This window comes from Cervus elaphus, chromosome 11, assembly GCF_910594005.1.
Source record: "Cervus elaphus chromosome 11, mCerEla1.1, whole genome shotgun sequence".
NCBI lineage: Eukaryota > Metazoa > Chordata > Mammalia > Artiodactyla > Cervidae > Cervus > Cervus elaphus.
This window is the reverse complement of record NC_057825.1, coordinates 81,873,521-81,893,108: the sequence shown is the minus strand read 5'-3', so window position 1 is coordinate 81,893,108 and position 19,588 is coordinate 81,873,521. Positions and strand designations below refer to the sequence as shown.

At 38.7% G+C, this 19,588-nt stretch overlaps 2 protein-coding genes across 7 annotated transcripts in view; both read right to left on the bottom strand.

The window, feature by feature from the left end:
• The window catches only part of CDKL4 (cyclin dependent kinase like 4), a 53,808-nt gene extending 48,527 nt beyond the window's left edge, over positions 1 to 5,281 (bottom strand). Inside the window, exons 1-2 of one of the 3 annotated variants that reach the window (XM_043918182.1) lie at positions 5,062 to 5,280; positions 4,193 to 4,279 (exon numbers count right to left, since the gene is read on the bottom strand). The gene's annotated coding sequence lies outside the window, so the exon portion shown is untranslated. Of the gene's footprint in view, positions 1 to 4,192; positions 4,280 to 5,061 lie in introns of all 3 variants that reach the window. The other 2 variants (XM_043918183.1, XM_043918181.1) reach the window with 2 other exon arrangements.
• A 3,864-nt stretch (positions 5,282 to 9,145) lies between these two features.
• Positions 9,146 to 19,588, bottom strand: part of MAP4K3 (mitogen-activated protein kinase kinase kinase kinase 3) — a 179,148-nt gene continuing 168,705 nt past the window's right edge. For all 4 annotated transcript variants that reach the window (XM_043918177.1, XM_043918179.1, XM_043918178.1 and 1 more), the window contains 3 exons: positions 13,505 to 13,575; positions 11,244 to 11,299; positions 9,146 to 10,573 (listed from right to left, as the gene is read on the bottom strand). In XM_043918177.1, the coding sequence (XP_043774112.1) occupies positions 10,486 to 10,573; positions 11,244 to 11,299; positions 13,505 to 13,575 (215 nt within the window). In that variant the 3' untranslated portion in view covers positions 9,146 to 10,485. The remainder of the gene's footprint in view (positions 10,574 to 11,243; positions 11,300 to 13,504; positions 13,576 to 19,588) is intronic.

The window sequence follows — 19,588 nt, the reverse complement described above, 5'->3', positions numbered from 1 at the left end:
CAGTTCAATGAGGGCAGTAATAAGACCAGTGTGGACTGGCCATGAGCCAGCAGCCTTGCTCCCGAGGGGATGACTTTGATATACCTCAGATGATGAAAACCTGTGACAACAATGTCAGGGAAATTCTTATGAACTGATACGAAACAAATGGGAGAGAAAACAGTTTTTCAAGCCTGAAAATTCGGTTCCCATGTGGGCCGGGAATTTATGGGAAGATCCTAAAAAATGAGAGAACCATAGAGGGGCTAGATTAGCTTTCCACACATCTCAGGCTAACTTGGAAACTATCGGCATGCACGGGGAAGACCAAAGAAGGTCTTAAAAAAAAGTTAAAGCTTGGTAGCTTGGAGGACTGATTGAATTTTGAATCCCTCTCTCCAACCCACATACTGATCTCCTAGAAGAGGTGAAAGACTTATGGCTAGAGATGTTTGAGTACCAGCACTGCCCAAATTATTGGTGACCACTAAGTTCTGCAAGACAGTGGTGACTTCTAGAAAGCCAGGCTAAAAAACTAACACACTGAGTAGAAACATTAGCAGCCACAAATCTGGGAGATGGACTCTGGAATATGGGCAGAACGCAAAAACAAAAATCCACCCATTTAAAAAAACAACAAAAACCCAGGGGAGAAAATCAGAACCCAGAATTTCTGGATAATATTTATCTAAAATGTCTAGTTTTCAATAAAAAAAAAAAATATGCAGCGTGCTGAGAAAAGGGAAACTGTGACCTATACTCAGGGAAAAAGTCAATAAAAATAATGCTGAGCGGGTGGATTTTGCTGACAAAGACTTCAAAATCAGCTATTATAAATATGTTCAAGTAATTTAAATAATGAAAGGAGAATATGACAACAATGACTCAGATAAACAGGGAATCTCCACAGAAAAATGAAAAGCATAAAAAAGAACCAAATGGGAATTTTAGGGTCAAAAGATATAATTAAAATGAAAAATTCACCAGATGGATTCAGTAGCAGATTTGAGATGGCAGAAGACAGAAGCAGTAAATCTAATAACAGGTTAATAAAAAATGACCAGTTGGAAAGAGGGACAAAAGCCTTAATGAACAGAGTCTCAAGACACCTCTGGAACAAAAATCAACAGTACCAATATACAGGTAATGAGATTTCTCAGAAAGAGAGAGTGAGACAAAGGGGTAGAAAATTACATTTGAAGAAATAATGGCCAAAACCTTTCTAAAGGTAATGGAAAACACTAACTACAGATTCAAGAAGCTTGATAAATCCCCAAGTAGGATAAACATGAAGACAGCCACACTTAGATAAATCACAATCAAACTTCTGGAAACCAAAGATGAAGAGATCATCTCAAAAACTGTGACAGAAAATGATTCACATACAAGGGAATAGCAACATGCTCACTGACCAACTCTTCATCAGAAAAACAATCACAAAAAAATCAATAAAACAAAAAGCTGGCTCTTTAATAAGATCAATAAAATTAATGGACTTTTATCTAGATGGACTAAAAAAAAACAAAGAAAAATTACCAAAATCAGAACCACCCTACAGAAGAAGATTAAAAGAGAATATTATGAACAACTTTAGGCAACCACATTAGACACCTTGGTTGACCAAATGCCTAAAAAGACAAAATATCAAACTAACTCAAGGAAAAATAGAAAATTTGATTACATCCTTAAAAAACAGACACTGAATTGGTAATTAAAAATCTACCTACAAAGAAAAGTCCAGGCTCAGCTGGCTTCATAGATGAACTCTACCAAACATTGAGAAGAATTAATATCAACTCTTAACAAATTGTTCTAAAATATTGAGGAAAGAACATTTCCCAGCCGCTTCTGTAAGACCAAAATTAACCTTGATACAAAGTCAGAAAAAGAAATCACAAGAAAACTATACATCATTATTCTCATAGATAGAAGAATCCTCAACAAAATTAGTAGAAACATATAAGATGGATGTATGCCATGACAACAAAGGATTTATCTCAGGAATGTAAAGTTACTTTAATATCTGAAAATTAGTAATGTAAAACATCATATTAATATGACAAACAAAGGACGTGAGCATCTCAGTAGGTATGACTAAAGTCCAACATCCATTCACAATAAAAATCTCAACAAACTGTATTAGAAGGGAATTCCCTACAGGACATCTGTGAAAAACCTACAGTTAGCATCATGCTTAATCTTTCTCTCCTAAGACTGAGAAAAAGATGTCTGCTTTCACCACCACTACTTAACATTGTTTTGAAAGTTCTCATCAGTGCAATAAGTCAAGTAAAAGAAATTAAAAGGATGTGCCTCGTGGCTGGGTCCAGGGATGGACCTGGTCCCGGCAGTGAAAGCACTAATTCCTAACCACTGAACCACCAGCGAATTTCCAAAATATTTATAGTATCATTACTCATAGGAGTCCTAAACTGAAAGCAAACCAATGCCCATCAATTGATGAATGAGTATCCACGCAATGAAATACCATTCATTTCATTCAATTCAAAATACCAGTAATAAAAAAGAACAAAGAAATGAACACAATACTGTAAATCAATTACACTACAATAAAAATTATAAAACAAAATAGAAAGGAACAAAGTACTGATACATGCTATAATGTGTTAAACATTAAAAAAAAAAAAGAAAACAACGCTATGTGAGAAAAGCCACACACACAAGGAACACACAGGATTCCATTTATGTGAAATTTCTAGGAGAGTCATATGAGCCACTGAGGACACAGGATCTCCTCTGTGATACTTATGCCCAAAAATGGAAACCTGAATACAATTATGAGGGAATAGTAGACAAAGACAAACTGAAGACCATTCTACAAATAACTGGCTTGTGTTCTTAAAATATCAAGGTCATGGCAGGCAAAGGTCAAAGTACTATTCCAGACTGAAGGAGAGTGAAGAGAAGCAAAAAATGAAATGTGATGTGTGATCTGGAAATTGGTTCTGGAATGGGGAAAAATGTAACTATAAAGAATCATCCTGGGATATCTGGTGAAACCAAAATATTGATTGTGGGTCAGCTATCAGATTTCCTGATTTTGGTAATCTTTACTGAGGTTATATAAGATAATGTCCCAGTTCTTAGGAAAGATACATTGAACTGTTTAAAGGGACATGATGTCTACATTGTACTCTCAAACAGTACAGAAAAATTAATATGCATATACACACACACACACACAAAGAAAGAAAGCAATAAAAAATAGAGCAAAATGTAAACACTTAAAGGATATAAATGTATAGGAGTTCATTGTACTATGCTTTCAGGTTTGAAATTATATCAAAATAGAGCTATTTTAGAAACCTATATACTGGGGGACTATAGTGTCAACTCACTTTTTTTGTGCCTATCTAGTTCAATGATAGCAAAACATCTTTCTCAAACATCAGTATAATCAGATATCATCCTTTCTCAAAAATGGCTATGGCTTCTACTGTCACAGAATGAAGTTCAAACTGTAGTATGACATTTACAGTCCTTTCAACACTGGTCCCGATGTACCTTCCCCCCAGGGCTTCTCAGATTTTTCCCCAAACACTGTCAAGTCTAAGTCTTACACTAACCGCTGCCTGGAAGGTTTGACTCCCCAAACCCTTTCATCTTCTGCAGTTCAACTCAAATGCCTTTTCTACTTATCATTTCCCTGATCCCCAAAGGCAAGCCCTTTCTCTCCACACATCCTGAGTTAACAACTTCCCCACTCCTTTACACATTATTTACTAGACTTGAGGTACTCTGTTTGTGCATTGTCTGGCACACAGTAGGTGTTCAACCTGTCTGTTGCAGTCATATGGTAATTTTATTTGCTAACCTTTCCACTAAATATGTGCCTTTCTGCTTTAAACAAAAGCAGTAATACATATTGGTTGTTAAGATAGTACCTGGGCAGGAAATCAATATTAAACAGTGAGACAGTTATTTGCAGTGAATAGAAGCAACTGACAGAGAATATTTTTCAGTCATTAGTCACCTTCAATCTGAACCTATGTACTTCTTGGCTAAGGTACCAAATGTTTGACTATTAAAGTTAATGAAGTTCTGTGTACAAAGGCAAAAACAGGTATAGACTTGGGCTGGCTGGTGAATATGAGACAAACAGGTAGATACTTGAGCAGATCATTAAATTCTTTGAAAATGTTCTATTTAACTTCCTCAGTCTTGAGGATTTGCAAAAGGATGCAAATACAACCTGAGAAAACACTTGGAGGCAGATTATTTTCCATGATTGTACCACAAGGCAGGTCACGAGGGTTCAAGCCAGCCTTTAAAGAAAATACTGAAAAAAGGAAAACAAAACTAAGAAAAGGAGAGGAAATGGGGTGAAAAAACATGTTAATTTCCTAATCTAAAAGTTTATAGGAAACATGTAAATCATGGCATTACGAATAGGGGAGTAAGGAGACCCTTTCAAGACCAGGACAGACAAGTTACAGATTCTACAGGCTAAAAGTCACAGTCCGCTACGCTGTTATTGTTTCCAATGCAACAAACATGTATTTATATTTAATAAAACTGACCAGAAAAATGGGCTATAAAACCATTCTCCATCTGTCTTATAAACATCATACCAAATTGCAGAACTTCAAAAGTACACACACCCGTTTAAAAATCTGTCTTCATGACAGTACAACAGGATTAACTAAGAGCACCCCAGAAAACCAAAGACCACATCATTCACATAATCCAAGAAACGAACTTTGTTTAAAAGCCTCACATTTCATGTGAACACATAACAGATCTGAAAGTCTGGCATAATCCACTCGATTTCCAAGCTTCTAAACTAGTCTGGACCAGCCATTTAACGACGGTCCAGCTTCCCGGCCACGCCAGGGGTCGATCTCCCCAGGCACAGCCGCTCCGCTGCCGCGCCGGCTGGGTCGTGCAGTCGGCCGGCGCCACCCGTCACCTCTGGCCCCTCGCCCATCCCTGCCTGTCCCTCCGAGGAGCCCAATCGGGAAGGCTGCCCCGCTCCCCTTCTCTGGGAGCCTCCATCCAGACCCCGTTCTCTCTCCATCGCCCCCCGCACCGACCCTCCCGCCTCCCGACCGCCGCACTTACGGCTCGGACCAGGCGACTGCGACGCAGCCTCTAGCGGCCCCCGCGCAGCGACTCCGGCGCCGGGCGCTGTGCGCAGGCGGCGCGGCGTCTCCCGGGCAACCGGACGCTCAGGCCGCGCGGGGCAGGGCGGCTTCCGGAGCGGGCTCCCCCGGCGTCCGCCGCAGGGAGACCCGCGGCCTGGGTTCAGCGTCTCGGTGGGTCGCCTGTGGGCCAGCCCCTAGCAGCAGAGTGCGGACGCAGCAGCAGTTTCTCCTCCCGGAACCCTTTTTAAGCTGCCCTGAAGGAGGCGCTCGGGAAACGTTTTAACTTTGCCAGAACATTGCCATCACACGAAGTACTGTTCCTATTCCAGGCCGCAGGAGCACTAAAATTTAGCACATACAAGCATTGAAGTTAGAGTAGGCCGTTTCCCTACCTGGGCCTAGATCCTGAGGTGGCCAGATGCTCTATTGGTCCTGCCCTAGTGTCCACATAGCTTCTCAGCAGATTTAAGGCTTTTCCGTAACAAGTAGCTTTACCTATTGGTTGCGGTCCATCGCTACTGTTTTGATAATTCAGCAAGCATTGTTACTATTACATGGGGCTGATTCAGAGTGAAAGGCATGTTTGCCACCCAGTAGGAAAGCAAGTCAAGCAAACAAGTAATGTGATGAATGCTCTATGGGGTCACAGGTACTAACACTGGAAAAAGATAATTTTTGCTACTCTTGTTTACAAGATGAACGTGGGAACACTGTTTTTTTTTTTTTTTTTTTGGGGAACACTGTGTTAATGAGCACATACACATTTTGGCATCAGTAAAATGCTCCCCCATCATGCCCAGATTTAGGATGTCGCTTCTTCTCTGCTTCCCTCAGAAGTAACTCTTCTTCCTTTTTCTTCTCTATCTTCAATGCTCCACTTTCTTCATTTGCTGAGACATATCCTCTAATCTCTGCCCATCTTTAGAAACAAAAGACAGAGACAAAAGCAAACCCAGAAACTTTTACCTCCTTTGCCTTTAAGACCAAACATAATCCCGCTGAACTCAAATCTACATAAGCTTATATCAACTTATTTCTCTATTATTTTTGCCCTCATCATGCTATATAGGTAATTTTCCGAGTAAGGGTACAAGAGATCACATCACCTTAGATACAGACCCAACGCCTATTTTCTGTTTTTGGCCACATCACACAGCATGTGCGATCCTAGGTCCCCAATCAGGGATCAAACCCTGAACCCCTGCATTGGAAGCATGGAGTCTTAATCACTGGACTGCCAGGAAAGTCTTTTTTTTGGCCAATGGCTATTTTCATCATGGTATTTAATCTCTGCAGTTTCTGTAACTGTTGACTATTAGAACTACTTTTCTCAATAGGAAGTTCTTCACAAATAGGCCCATCCCTGCTTTGCAGTAGTATGTTAACATGTCTTGTTACTCTGCTCCACACACCCCGAGTTCAACTGTATTTAACGTCACTATTCCTTGAATAAGCTGCATTTTTGCATATGCCTTAGTCTAGCCTACAGCTCCCTACCCTGATTTTTTTCTGCACTTGATAAACTCATCTATTAACAACCTGGTTTATATGTAACATTCTACATAAAGGCTTTTCTTTTCCCAAAGCAGAATTAGGCACAGCCTTTTTTTGTATTGTTCTTCAAATCTACTATTGTTCTTCAAATCTACTATTCATCCAAATGTGCTCCTGGAATATTGGGAATGATGATCTAGTAATGCACTTGGACCCACTGTGAATGATCAGTGTTTGCTGGTTAAACAATTATTTCACCAGAGGAAACTTGAAAAGTCAAGTCTTTGTAATGAGTTTTGACTAGATGTGTTTCATAAGGTTTACTGGTAAAATCAATTATATGCAAATCCTTTTATTCTTACACAAAACACTTTGAATATGGAAAATCTTTTTTGATAAAGTGAAAAATTAAAAGACAGAAAGTTAATTTCTTTTGCTGCAAAGAGACCATGAAAATCAGAATCTGAAATCCAATTCCTAGAGAAAGTAAGTGTAATTTCAGGGCAGAAATGGCTAGGGTGTATTTCAGAGGGTAGTGGATATACTGCATATATTCTGTGCAGTACATAGTTTAGCATAGTAGTTGAGAGTATACACTCTGAACCAAGTGCCTAGGTTCAAATCCTAGCTCCACTATTTCCCAGCTATATTCTTGGGCAAGTTATTTAATCTTTCGGTGCCTTAGTTTCTTCATCTGTAAAATGGCATTAACGATACTCACCTCATTGGGCTGTTTTGGGGCTTCCATGGGAGAATCTATGGAAAATATGTGGAAGAGCACAAACACATTCATCGGGCACTTATTATTATACTCCCTCATGTAATACTATTTAGTGTTTACCCACTATTTAGTATCGCATGCTTTCATCTACTAGTAATGGTGAAAAGTGATGCCTGTCCTTTCTTTTCTGGTCTCTACTGAAGTCAGTAACACACTAGCAATGAATGATGCCAATAAGGCCTAGAAACAATTGGTATCATTTTCAACACAAATGTCCAAGAAACTAGCTCACAAGATGGACAACTCTGAACTTCAATGAAATAAAATCTTTCCCAACATTTCAGTTAGTGACTCTCTTCCTGTTTACTAAATAAAGATTCTCAATCACAAGTTGTAGGTGGCGCCCTCAAATTTGCATTCTTGAGTGTCACCGCTGATTATTCTTTCTCAGTCAAGTGATACTTGGATCACACTCAGAAACACTGATTTAAGTTCAACATTGGGCCAGTGGTTCTCATGAAGCACTGCACATCAGAGTCATTTGTACAACTTTATAAAAACATGGTTATTGAGCCCTTCCCTCAAAGACTGATTCCAGGGGTCTGTAGTTTTAAAAAGCCCATGTGTAACACACAACCAGTTGTGTATTTTATCTTCTGGAAATATTTTGAAATGCTAGACAGTTAAATGTGAAGGTTACCTTTTTCTGAGATGTGACCCTTTATATAATTTACAGGATTTGGAAACTAGAAATACGTGGACCAGGAAAAGGATGAACAATCTCATTTATAAATGCCAAGGACAGAAAATTGATTTCTTAAAAATCTTTTTCAGGAAATCTGTTTTTCAACAAATTGATGATCATGTTATACTGATAAAGATCTGTTTTTAAAACAGTCACTGTGTTAGTTGCTCAGTTGTGTCCGACTCTTAGCGACTCCACAGACTATAGCCCACCAGGCTCCTCTGTCCATGGGATTTCCCAGGCAAAAATATTGGAGTAGGTTGCCATTCCCTTTTCTAGGGGCTCTTCCTGACCTAGGGATCGAACTTGGGTTTCCCTGCATTTCTTTAACGTCTGAGCCATCAAGGAAGCCTTAAAACAATCATTATTATTAATGCTAAGATTAGTCACAATGTATTTGGGCAAAGTGATAAATATACATGACTGCTAATTTTTAACATCTGTATGATTTAGAAGTCAGTTTTAGATAAGGAAACTGTTCTGGAGTCAAGGAGATTATCCAAGATCATAATAACAGGCAGAAGCATTAACAAGAGTTGAAATGTCACCTCTCAGTCCCCAACTCATTTTTCCTACATCTAACTTTGCCCTCCTTGCCTTCAGAACTGCATTCCCCAGAATTCTTTCCTTTCTCTAACCAGGAGTCCGCGAACTCTTTCTATAAATGGTCAGATGGTAAATATCTTAGGCTCTGTGGGTCATGTACTTTTTTGGGGAAAACTGTCTTTTTTTTTTTTTTTTTTTTTGGTGAAAGCAGCTATGGACAACATGTAAATGTATTTATCCTAGTAAATTTAATTTATAAAAATAGGCATTAAGCAGGACTGGGCTCAGGAATGCAGTTTGCCGACTTCTCCTCCAACTAAAAAATTATGAATGTTGTGATTTTCCTGATCAGAAAGTTGAAGAGCCTGCAAATGTGGGAATATTACTCCTTTATGAAATCTAGATGACAGATCATATTGAAATATCAAGATCTGAAGGATCACAATGGTTACTTAAGGATTTAATGCAGAGTAATTAAAAACATTTTTCTCCTTAATATGTTTTAATCTTACTATATACAGATTAAGCCAGATGACAAGCTACTATACAACAGCATGTTAAAAAACATATTTATTTTACACTATGTACAATCAGGAACATATTTAAAAGCATTGTCAATTAAAATAAATGAAGACCATAAATCACAATTTAGTTTGTTCTTTGTGTATATACTCACATTAAAATATAAAGAACATATACCAAAAAAGAGCCAAAAGTGTGCATTTTTCTAAAACTTGGTATATACATATTCCACTGGGAAAAAAGCAATCAAAAATGACTTTAACCAAAACTAAGTTCCTGTGATGTGTAGTAACCATTATATTGTATATATGAGGTAGTAACTAAATTATTTTGGCCAAGTGTTAATACTCTAAATCAAAAGAAACATGAAAATGATCATAAAATAAGGCCAACAAAAGTAAAAATTCCACTAGAAATTTGAACTGATTCACTCTATGGAATGTTATAGTTCTTCAAAGTGATTATATGAAATGTTTAGTGTGGACTCTTTGATAATGCTAACATACTCTGTGCATATTGTAACTCAGACAAACTGCAGTGCTACATCACGGTACCGCTATTCTGTGATTCAAAAATTTTTCAAAGGTATTGTTTTTAAGCAGAGACAAGCAATCTTATAGGATTCTGCTGAAATATAAAAAAGACCAGTTACTACAACAAGGGGTTGATTGGTTTGTTTCACGTAGAAAACAATCCAAATACATTTTAAAAAGATGTTGTGGAACCAAATGCATATTGACAATGTCACAGCTTACTTTTGTGACTTAATACATCACATATCAATACTTTGTGCAAATATAAACACACCAGTGTACTTGCATTAAAATTAAAAACAAGATTATAAAATGATTACAGCCTCCATTACAATTTTAAAAGTTACCAGATTTATCTTCATATTACTAAATTACATATAATAAAAATACAATAGTGTTAAAGGTACGGTTTCATTGCCAGCATCCCATTTTGTAATATAGCCACACCCAAGAATATACTAAAGAATTCTTAAAATATTAATCCCAATTGAATTTTCAACATTTACATCTGTACAGATAAGACACTTACTTGTACATCTCATAAAAGTACATTATCTACATAAATTCTTAGTGTGTGTCTTCAGCAATATGAAGTTTCACAGAAAAATACTGCCTATATGTACAAAGATTACATAACAATGAATTAAGCACTTGTGTGGTTCAATATGCTAAATATATCCATACCACTTAAAACAAAAAACTGCCCCATCTTGTCTCATGCCACAATAAATTACAAGTCACTGAAGCCAGGTAACTGCGCTTTTGTACAGCTTCAAGCATCCGTTAATGTTGCAGTGGTAGTGTTCTTTCCTTCTATAGTTAACTGTCAAAGCACATTTCTCAGTAACTGTTTTCATGACCCGCCAGGATGTATAAATTGCTATTTGCTGTGGGGTTATCAGTTGGCCTACTTTCCAAAACCACGACCCTAAAATAGTAAACAAACACATAAAAAACATATAACAAAACAAAGTTATTCTTACAAACTAATGTTACCAGAAAAATTTTCCATTGCTTCTTTATCATATGCCTCTAATAAATGCTGCTTATTTGCTATGTGGGCAGAAATCATTTGCAAATCACTATGATTAAAGAGGCAGTTCTAGCTCTGCGAAGTAATTTTGCTGCCCGCCACTCTCTTTTAAGCCAGTGTGGTTCTAAGAGCCAGAGGGGGTAAAACTATAACTAGGAATCAGTAGGGGAAACTTAATTCTTATTATGAATTCTAAAAACAATGTGTAGTTCAAGAGTCAGAAAATAAATCAAAATAGAACCCCAAATCCTATTTGGTACTATAACTAAAAACTTTTCTGTTTGCTAGCATATGGTATTTCTTCTTTCTTGTGTTGTAAATCATATTTGAGATATTATGTTTAATGCAAAACTAGTACTGACAACATCTATGTATTCCTGTTACTTGGAAGATCAGGCTCATTGTCAAAGGCTTCATAACTTTCTGTGAATACTTATAGCATGAAAAATATAATAATGAATATATTACTGCAGAAATTCCAGTTCTCTTGAAAAAGAAGCTAGTTTTATGTTGGATTTATAAAACATGTTTAGAACTATGTATTTAATACAACCACTTTTCCTACCTGTCAGATCCAAGTAGTCTGAAAATTCTTGTGCTATCTGAAATTTCTTGTGTTACCTGTTCAAGGAAAATACCAATTTAACTTCTGAAATGAAAGATGAAGAATTTTTTATGGGCATTTAATTTATAACTCTATAGAAAAGAAATATAATTCCTAAGATGGAAACAGAACCCCTGTATGACCATTAACTTTCTTAAGTCAGCGCACAGGTATGTTGTCCATTTGTTAGTCTAGGAAAAATATGGCTGATTTTGAATCAATCATAAAACATGAGCGTAGTAAACCATTTGCCTGGAATATAGGCTCCCAGGGAAAAATTTAAAAGCAAAGCACCTAGTCCATTTTATTTATCAGAAACCTCTTATCAGTTACCCTAATGCTAACAGCAAGGCTCTCGCAGCAGTAAGGCACTTGTATCTGGTCCTTCCACTTAAGAGGCTGCAGTGTGGTGTGACGGGACAAACTCATGATTCCAGTTTCAGTCCCAGTTCTCCCACCGACTAGTAGTGACAACTGCAAAAGGTATGTAACTTGTTGGAAGTAGTTTATCTTCTGCCAAAAGGGACAGACAGTATCTACCTTTCAGTGGTATCTTGCATATTCTTTTAAGTATTAGTGGGTTTAATGCCTAGTTAAGGAAATGCTCAGTAGATAACAATTCTCTTTCCCATTTCTTTCCCAGTCTCCTGAAATAATATTTTCTGATGGCATACATCTTTAAAGAAGTCCTCAGTGTGACCAAGCACCAGTTGGGGAGTTGAGAATAAGTCTACAGGAGAAAGATAAACCCACTGTTTATTGCTTATTAAATGCAAAACATTCCCAATTATAATGGCAGTAGCCTCTCCCCCAAATCTGGTAGGCTGAAAAAAACAATTTGATTTTGAAAATAAAATTATTCTGGAAACAGCAGTGATTCTTGACTTCTTTTGTAACTCAGCACGCTGAAGGATCTAACATGCTCACTTCAATAGTAGCAGTTCATCATTACCGATTGTCAATGCATTTTGGGATTTGCCTACTTAAAGGACAGACCATTTTCGGAGGGGTTGTATTTAGTAAGGGGTATCTAAGCAGTCTGAAAAAGTACCTCAGGATATTTTGGGACAAACTGATTTTTTTTTTAAACCATTCTCTTCTATCCAGCCTACAATGCTTTTCTTTCTCTGTCTAGTGTTTATTAGCTGTTGACTATTCTTATCTCTAGGTTCCATTCCCTCAGGTGATTAAAAAAAAAAATCTTCCTCTTGAGTCCTCTTGTGGCAATAACTCCTAGAAACACACTGGCAGCCACCTGTCTTGAATACTTACTATAGGCTAGGCATTATGCCAAGCACATTACTTATTTCCTTTCATTTAATCTTAGCAACCCTATGAGGTAAGTACTATACTGTTATCCTCAATTCACAGATGAAAAAATACAGGCAAAGAGAAGTGAAGTGAAGTGCCAAGGTCACAGTTACTGAAGAGGAAAACTGAGACTAAATCCCAGGATCTTCTCTGAAACCCACACTCATGATCATCCTACCAGTACTGTTTACTGGTCAGGAGAAATGCTCTGAGCTTAATGTGTAACAGTTTAAAACACAAATAAGCTATTTTCTTACTCAAGGCACCTAATGTTTTCCTTTCCCTCCAGTGCTCAAGTATAAGTCATACTATTGAGACTGGCATGGGATTACTGAAAGAACTCAGGATGATTTTACTTGCCTGTAATATTTTAAGGGACAAGTACCAAGTCTTGCTCATGTTGTAACCCCAGCACTTTCTGGCATAAATGATGAACTGAATTGAATACATCATATGACTTGGAGTTAAATTAAGGAAGGAAGGATAGCGAGATAAGGGTACCAGAAACAGGAGGCGAGTTGACTTCCAGGGAAACCCTTTACTTGGAGCCTACACTGGTCATTTTTCTGAAATACAAAGTAGAAAAGGTGCTTCGGGGACACAGCGAGCCCGCATCTGCACTCTTGCTCCAGGTGATGGTCTGGGAAAGTTGAAAGAACATCAGAGCTGGCTCACTTTTAGCAATATTTAGGAAGCTCCTGTTCTGAATATAAGGGTGCTTATCTGGAAGCACAAAAAAATAATGCACTGAACTTGTTTGACTTAATGGACAGAGAGGGGGGGCTATAAAGTATGTGCTCTTGATTTTATCACTAAATGGAATACAGAAAATATAATTTTGTTGCACCAATCAGGAATTTTCCAAAGTTCAGGATTATTTAATGGTTGTAATTTTAAAAAAGATCACTTACCTCATTAGATCTAAAACTTCTACCTTGCATTCCATGTTTCCAGAAAGCTAGCACGCTGTCTTGTAGGCAAACTAACATGCAAGAACAGCTCAGTTACTGTTAATGGTACAGAAGTTCAACCAATAAGCATCATTTCACCCCTCTTTCTCCCTTGAATAACAATATTTCAATTAACAACTGTTAGTCATTCCAGATTTATAATGGCATCTTTACCACACCACATACTACACAGTATAAACTAAACAGCATAAATACTTTATTGAACTGATTCATATTTTGGCAAGAAAAAGAAAATTCACTGAAAGTATTTTTTGCTTTAGGAAGTTTTGTTTTGCGAAAATATTTGAAACATATAGAAAAATAGGAGAATGACACAAAAACACATGTATCTGCCATTCAACACTTAAATCCTAACATTTTCCCATATTTGTTCCTTGTTTTAAATAAAAACGAATACTGCCAGCATCCCTATATACTCCTCCTCTAGTTCCATTAACCCTTCCTTCCTCCCTCCCTGAGATAACCACCGTACATATTTGGTATCTGTTGTTCTCATGCATATTTTTACTATTAGAACACAGTGAGTTCACATGATCAGTGAACTTTATATTGTATGTTTCCAACTTTCATATATTTAGTGTGAGGAACCAAATGATGCTTCTAATTTTTTTTTTTTGTTATTACAAACAATGCTGCAATAAACACTCTTGTGCATGTGTGCGTACTAAGCCATTTCAGTTGTGTCCGACTCTGTGAGACCCTATGGGTTATAGCCCGCCAGGCTCCTCTGTCCATGGGATTCTCCAAGCAAGAACACTGGAGTGGGTTCCCATGCCCTCCTCCAGGGGTCTCTCCAACCCAGGGATCGAAGCCATGTCTCTTATGCTTCCTGCACTGGCAGGCAGGCTCTTTACCACTAGCACCATCTGGAAAGCCCTAAACGTTCTTGTACCTCTCCCTACGTACATGTGCAAAATTGTCTCTGGAGTGGATACCTAGAAATAGAATTACTGGGATATGTGCCTTCTAAAAATTCTAGTTTTGCTTTCTGTATTTAAATATTTAATATGGATGGGAGGAGCCAAGATGGCGGAGGAGTAGGACGGGGAGACCACTTTCTCTCCTACAAATTCATCAAAAGAATAACTGAATGCAGAGCAAACCTCACAAAACAACTTCTGATCGCTAGCTGAGGTCATCAGGCGCCCAGAAAAGCAGACCATTGTCTTCGAAAGGAGGTAGGACAAAATATAAAAGATAAAAAGTGAGACAAAAGAGCTAAGGACGGAGATCCGTCCCGGGAAGGGAGTCTTAGGCGGCCTTGCTTGGGCTAGGGTCTGGGCCTGAGTGCCCTGAGGACAATCGGAGGGAGCTTCTGTGAGGTGCCAACTTGAACTGTGGGAGACCAAAAGAGAGAAAATTAACCGGCCGGAACACACTGCCGGCCGTTCGCAGAACAAAGGGACGGAGAAAGTCCCAAGAAGAGGTCGCAGGCTGCGGACCGGCCCAGCCCTGCCGGAGGCAGGAGGCAGGGGGGAGGGGAAGGTCGCGGCGAGACACAGGGCGCAGGCACCCGACCGGCGCGGGCGGGGACTGGGGCTGGGGACGCGGAGGGCGGAAGGCGCGCGCACCCGACTGGCGCCAGCGGAAACTGAGACTGGGTCCGCGGAAGGGAGTGAGTGCGCCACACCTGGGGATAGTGCGCCCATCAAGCCCCTCGCTGCCTGGACCGCTCTGACGGGGAAGGCACAGAGAGCAGGCGCAGCTTTTCCTTCCGCGCTTTTGTGTAACACCCGAGGGCTGGAACCTAGCGCAGCGCGGGCGCGCTCCATATAGAACAGCCGGGAGCCTGAGCAGCGCAGACGGAGAAAGCAGCGTCAGCCCCTCCCGGCAGCGCCAGCCCGCCCCTGCAGGGCTAGCCCCTCCCCGCAGCGTCAGCCCCGCCCCGCAGCGCCAGCCCATCCCCGCAGCGTCAGCCCCTCCCAGCAGCGCAACGGAACTAGCTAACTGAATAAGAGTCCACCTCCGCCCGCCTGTGTCAGGGCGGAAATGAGGCTCTGAAGAGACCGGCAAACAGAAGCCAAATAAACAAAGGGAACCGCTTCAGAAGGGACTGGTGCAACAGATTAAAATCCCTGTAGAAAACACCGACTTCACCGGAAGGGCCCTGTAGATATCGAGAAGTGTAAGCTGGAACGAGGAGCTATCTGAAACTGAGCCGAACCCACACTGACCGCAGCAGCTCCAGAGAAACTCCTAGATATATTTTTACTTTTTTTTTTCTAAGTAAGGAAAAAAAAAAAAAAAAAAAATTTTTTTTCTTTTTATATTTTTTCTTTTTTATTTTTTCTCTTTTATTTTCCTTTAAAATTCCCTATTACTCCCCCATTACTCCTTAACTTTCATTTACATAGATTTTTACGATTTTTTTAATCAGGGGAAAAAAATAATTTTTTTTTCTTTCTTTTTTTGTTTTTTTTTTCTTTTTTTTCTTTTTCTTTTTTTTCTTTTTTCTTCTTTTTTTTCTTTCCGTTTTCTCTTTTATTTTCTATTTTTCTTTTTCTCTTATTTCTTTTAAAGTCCTCTAGTATTCCTCTACTACTCTTCATTTTCATTTTCACTACACTATAACCTTACCAAAAAAAAAAAAAAGAGAAGCCCTATCTTTAAACCGAAGATTATTCTCTCCCAATCTTGACTCTCTGTTTTCTACCTCAGAACACCTCTATTTCCTCCTTTCCCCTTCTCTTCCCAATCCAATTCTGTGAATCCTTGTAGGTGTCTGAGATACGGAGAACACTCTGGGAACAGACAGCTGCGTAGATCTGTCTCTCTCCTCTTGAGTCCCCCTTTTTCTCCTCCTGCTCATCTCTATCTCCCTCCTCCCTTTTCTCCTGTTCATGTAACTCTGTGAACCTCTCTGGGTGTCCCTAACAGGGGAGAATCTTTTCGCCATTAACCTAGAAGTTTTATTATCAGTGCTGTATAGTTGGAGAAGTCCTGAGACTACAGGAAGAATAAAACTGAAATCCAGAGGCAGGAAACTTAAGCCCAAAACCTGAGAACACCAGAAAACTCCTGACTACATGGAACTTTAAGTAATAAGTGACCGTCCAAAAGCCTCCATACCTACACTGAAACCAACCACCACCCAAGAGCCAGTAAGTTTTAGAGCAAGACATACCACGCAAATTCTCCAGCAACACAGGAACATAGCCCCGAATGTCAACATACAGGCTGCCCAAGGTGACACCTAACACATAGACCCATCTCAAAACTCATTACTGGGCACTCCATTGCTCTCCAAAAAGAAGAAATCAAGTTCCACGCACCAGTACACTGACGCAAGCTTCCCTAACCGGGAAACCTTGACAAGCCAATCGTCTAGCCCCACCCACTGGGTAAATCCTCCACAATAAAAAGGAACCACAGACCTCCAGAATACAGAAAGTCCACTCCAGACACAGCAATCTAAACAAGATGAAAAGGCAAAGAAATGCCCAACAGGTAAAGGAACATGAAAAATGCCCACCAAGTCAAACAAAAGAGGAGGAGATAGGGAATCTACCTGAAAAAGAATTTAGAATAATGATAATAAAAATGATCCAAAATCTTGAAAACAAAATGGAGTTACAGATAAATAGCCTGGAGACAAAGATTGAAAAGATACAAGAATTGTTTAATAAAGACCTAGAAGAAATAAAAAAGAGTCAATTAAAAATGAACAATACAATGAATGAGATCAAAAACACTTTGGAGGGAACCAAGAGTAGAATAACGGAGGCAGAAGATAGGATAAGTGAGGTAGAAGATAAAATGGTGGAAATAAATGAAGCAGAGAGGAAAAAAGAAAAAAGGATCAAAAGAAATGAGGACAACCTCAGGGACCTCTGGGACACTGTGAAACACCCCAACATTCGAATCATAGGAGTTCCAGAAGAAGAAGACAAAAAGAAAGGCCATGAGAAAATACTCGAGGAGATAATAGCTGAAAACTTCCCTAAAATGGGGAAGGAAATAGCCACCCAAGTCCAAGAAACCCAGAGAGTCCCAAACAGGATAAACCCAAGGCGAAACACCCCAAGACACATATTAATCAAACTAACAAAGATCAAACACAAAGAACAAATATTAAAAGCAGCAAGGGAAAAACAACAAATAACACACAAAGGGATTCCCATAAGGATAACAGCTGACCTATCAATAGAAACCCTCCAGGCCAGAAGGGAATGGCAGGACGTCCTGAAAGTAATGAAAGAGAATAACCTACAACCTAGATTACTGTATCCAGCAAGGATCTCATTCAGATATGAAGGAGAACTCAAAAGCTTTACAGATAAGCAAAAGCTGAGAGAATTCAGCACCACCAAACCAGCTCTTCAACAAATGCTAAAGGATCTTCTCTAGACAGGAAATGCAGAAAGGTTGTATAAACGTGAACCCAAAACAACAAAGTAAATGGCAACGGGACCACACCTATCAATAATTACCTTAAATGTAAATGGGTTGAATGCCCCAACCAAAAGACAAAGATTGGCTGAATGGATACAAAAACAAGACCCCCATATATGCTGTCTACAAGAGACCCACCTCAAAACAAGAGACACATACAGACTAAAAGTGAAGGGCTGGAAAAAATTATTTCATGCAAATGGAGACCAAAAGAAAGCAGGAGTCGCAATACTCATATCAGATAAAATAGACTTTCAAATAAAAGCTGTGAAAAGAGACAAAGAAGGACACTACATAATGATCAAAGGATCAATCCAAGAAGAAGATATAACAATTATAAATATATATGCACCCAACATAGGAGCACCGCAGTATGTACGGCAAACACTAACGAGTATGAAAGAGGAAATTAATAGTAACACAATAATAGTGGGAGACTTTAATACCCCACTCACAACTATGGATAGATCAACTAAACAGAAAATTAACAAGGAAACACAAACTTTAAATGACACAATGGACCAGCTAGACCTAATTGATATCTATAGGACATTTCACCCCAAAACAAGCAACTTCACCTTTTTCTCAAGTGCACACGGAACCTTCTCCAGAATAGATCACATCCTGGGCCATAAATCTAGTCTTGGAAAATTCAAAAAAATTGAAATCATTCCAGTCATCTTTTCTGACCACAGTGCAGTAAGATTAGATCTCAATTACAGGAAAAAAATTGTTAAAAATTCAAACACCTGGAGGCTAAATAACACGCTTCTGAATAACCAACAAATCATAGAAGAAATCAAAAAAGAAATCAAAATATGTATAGAAATGAATGAAAATGAAAACACAACAACCCAAAACCTATGGGACACTGTAAAAGCAGTGCTAAGGGGAAGGTTCATAGCATTACAGGCTTACATCAAGAAACAAGAAAAAAGCCAAATAAATAACCTAACTCTACACCTAAAGCAATTAGAGAAGGAAGAAATGAAGAACCCCAGGGTTAGCAGAAGGAAAGAAATCTTAAAAATTAAGGCAGAAATAAATGCAATAGAAACTAAAGAGACCATAGCAAAAATCAACAAAGCTAAAAGCTGGTTTTTTGAAAAAATAAACAAAATTGACAAACCATTAGCAAGACTCATTAAGAAACAAAGAGAGAAGAACCAAATTAACAAAATTAGAAATGAAAATGGAGAGATCACAACAGACAACACTGAAATACAAAGGATCATAAGAGACTACTACCAGCAGCTCTATGCCAATAAAATGGACAACTTGGATGAAATGGACAAATTCTTAGAAAAGTATAACTTTCCAAAACTGAACCAGGAAGAAATAGAAGATCTTAACAGACCCATCACAAGCAAGGAAATCGAAACTGTAATCAAAAATCTTCCAGCAAACAAAAGCCCAGGACCAGATGGCTTCACAGCTGAATTCTACCAAAAATTTAGAGAAGAGCTAACACCTACCTTACTCAAACTCTTCCAGAAAATTGCAGAAGAAGGTAAACTTCCAAACTCATTCTATGAGGCCACCATCACCCTAATTCCAAAACCTGACAAAGATGCCACAAAAAAAGAAAACTACAGGCCAATATCACTGATGAACATAGATGCAAAAATCCTT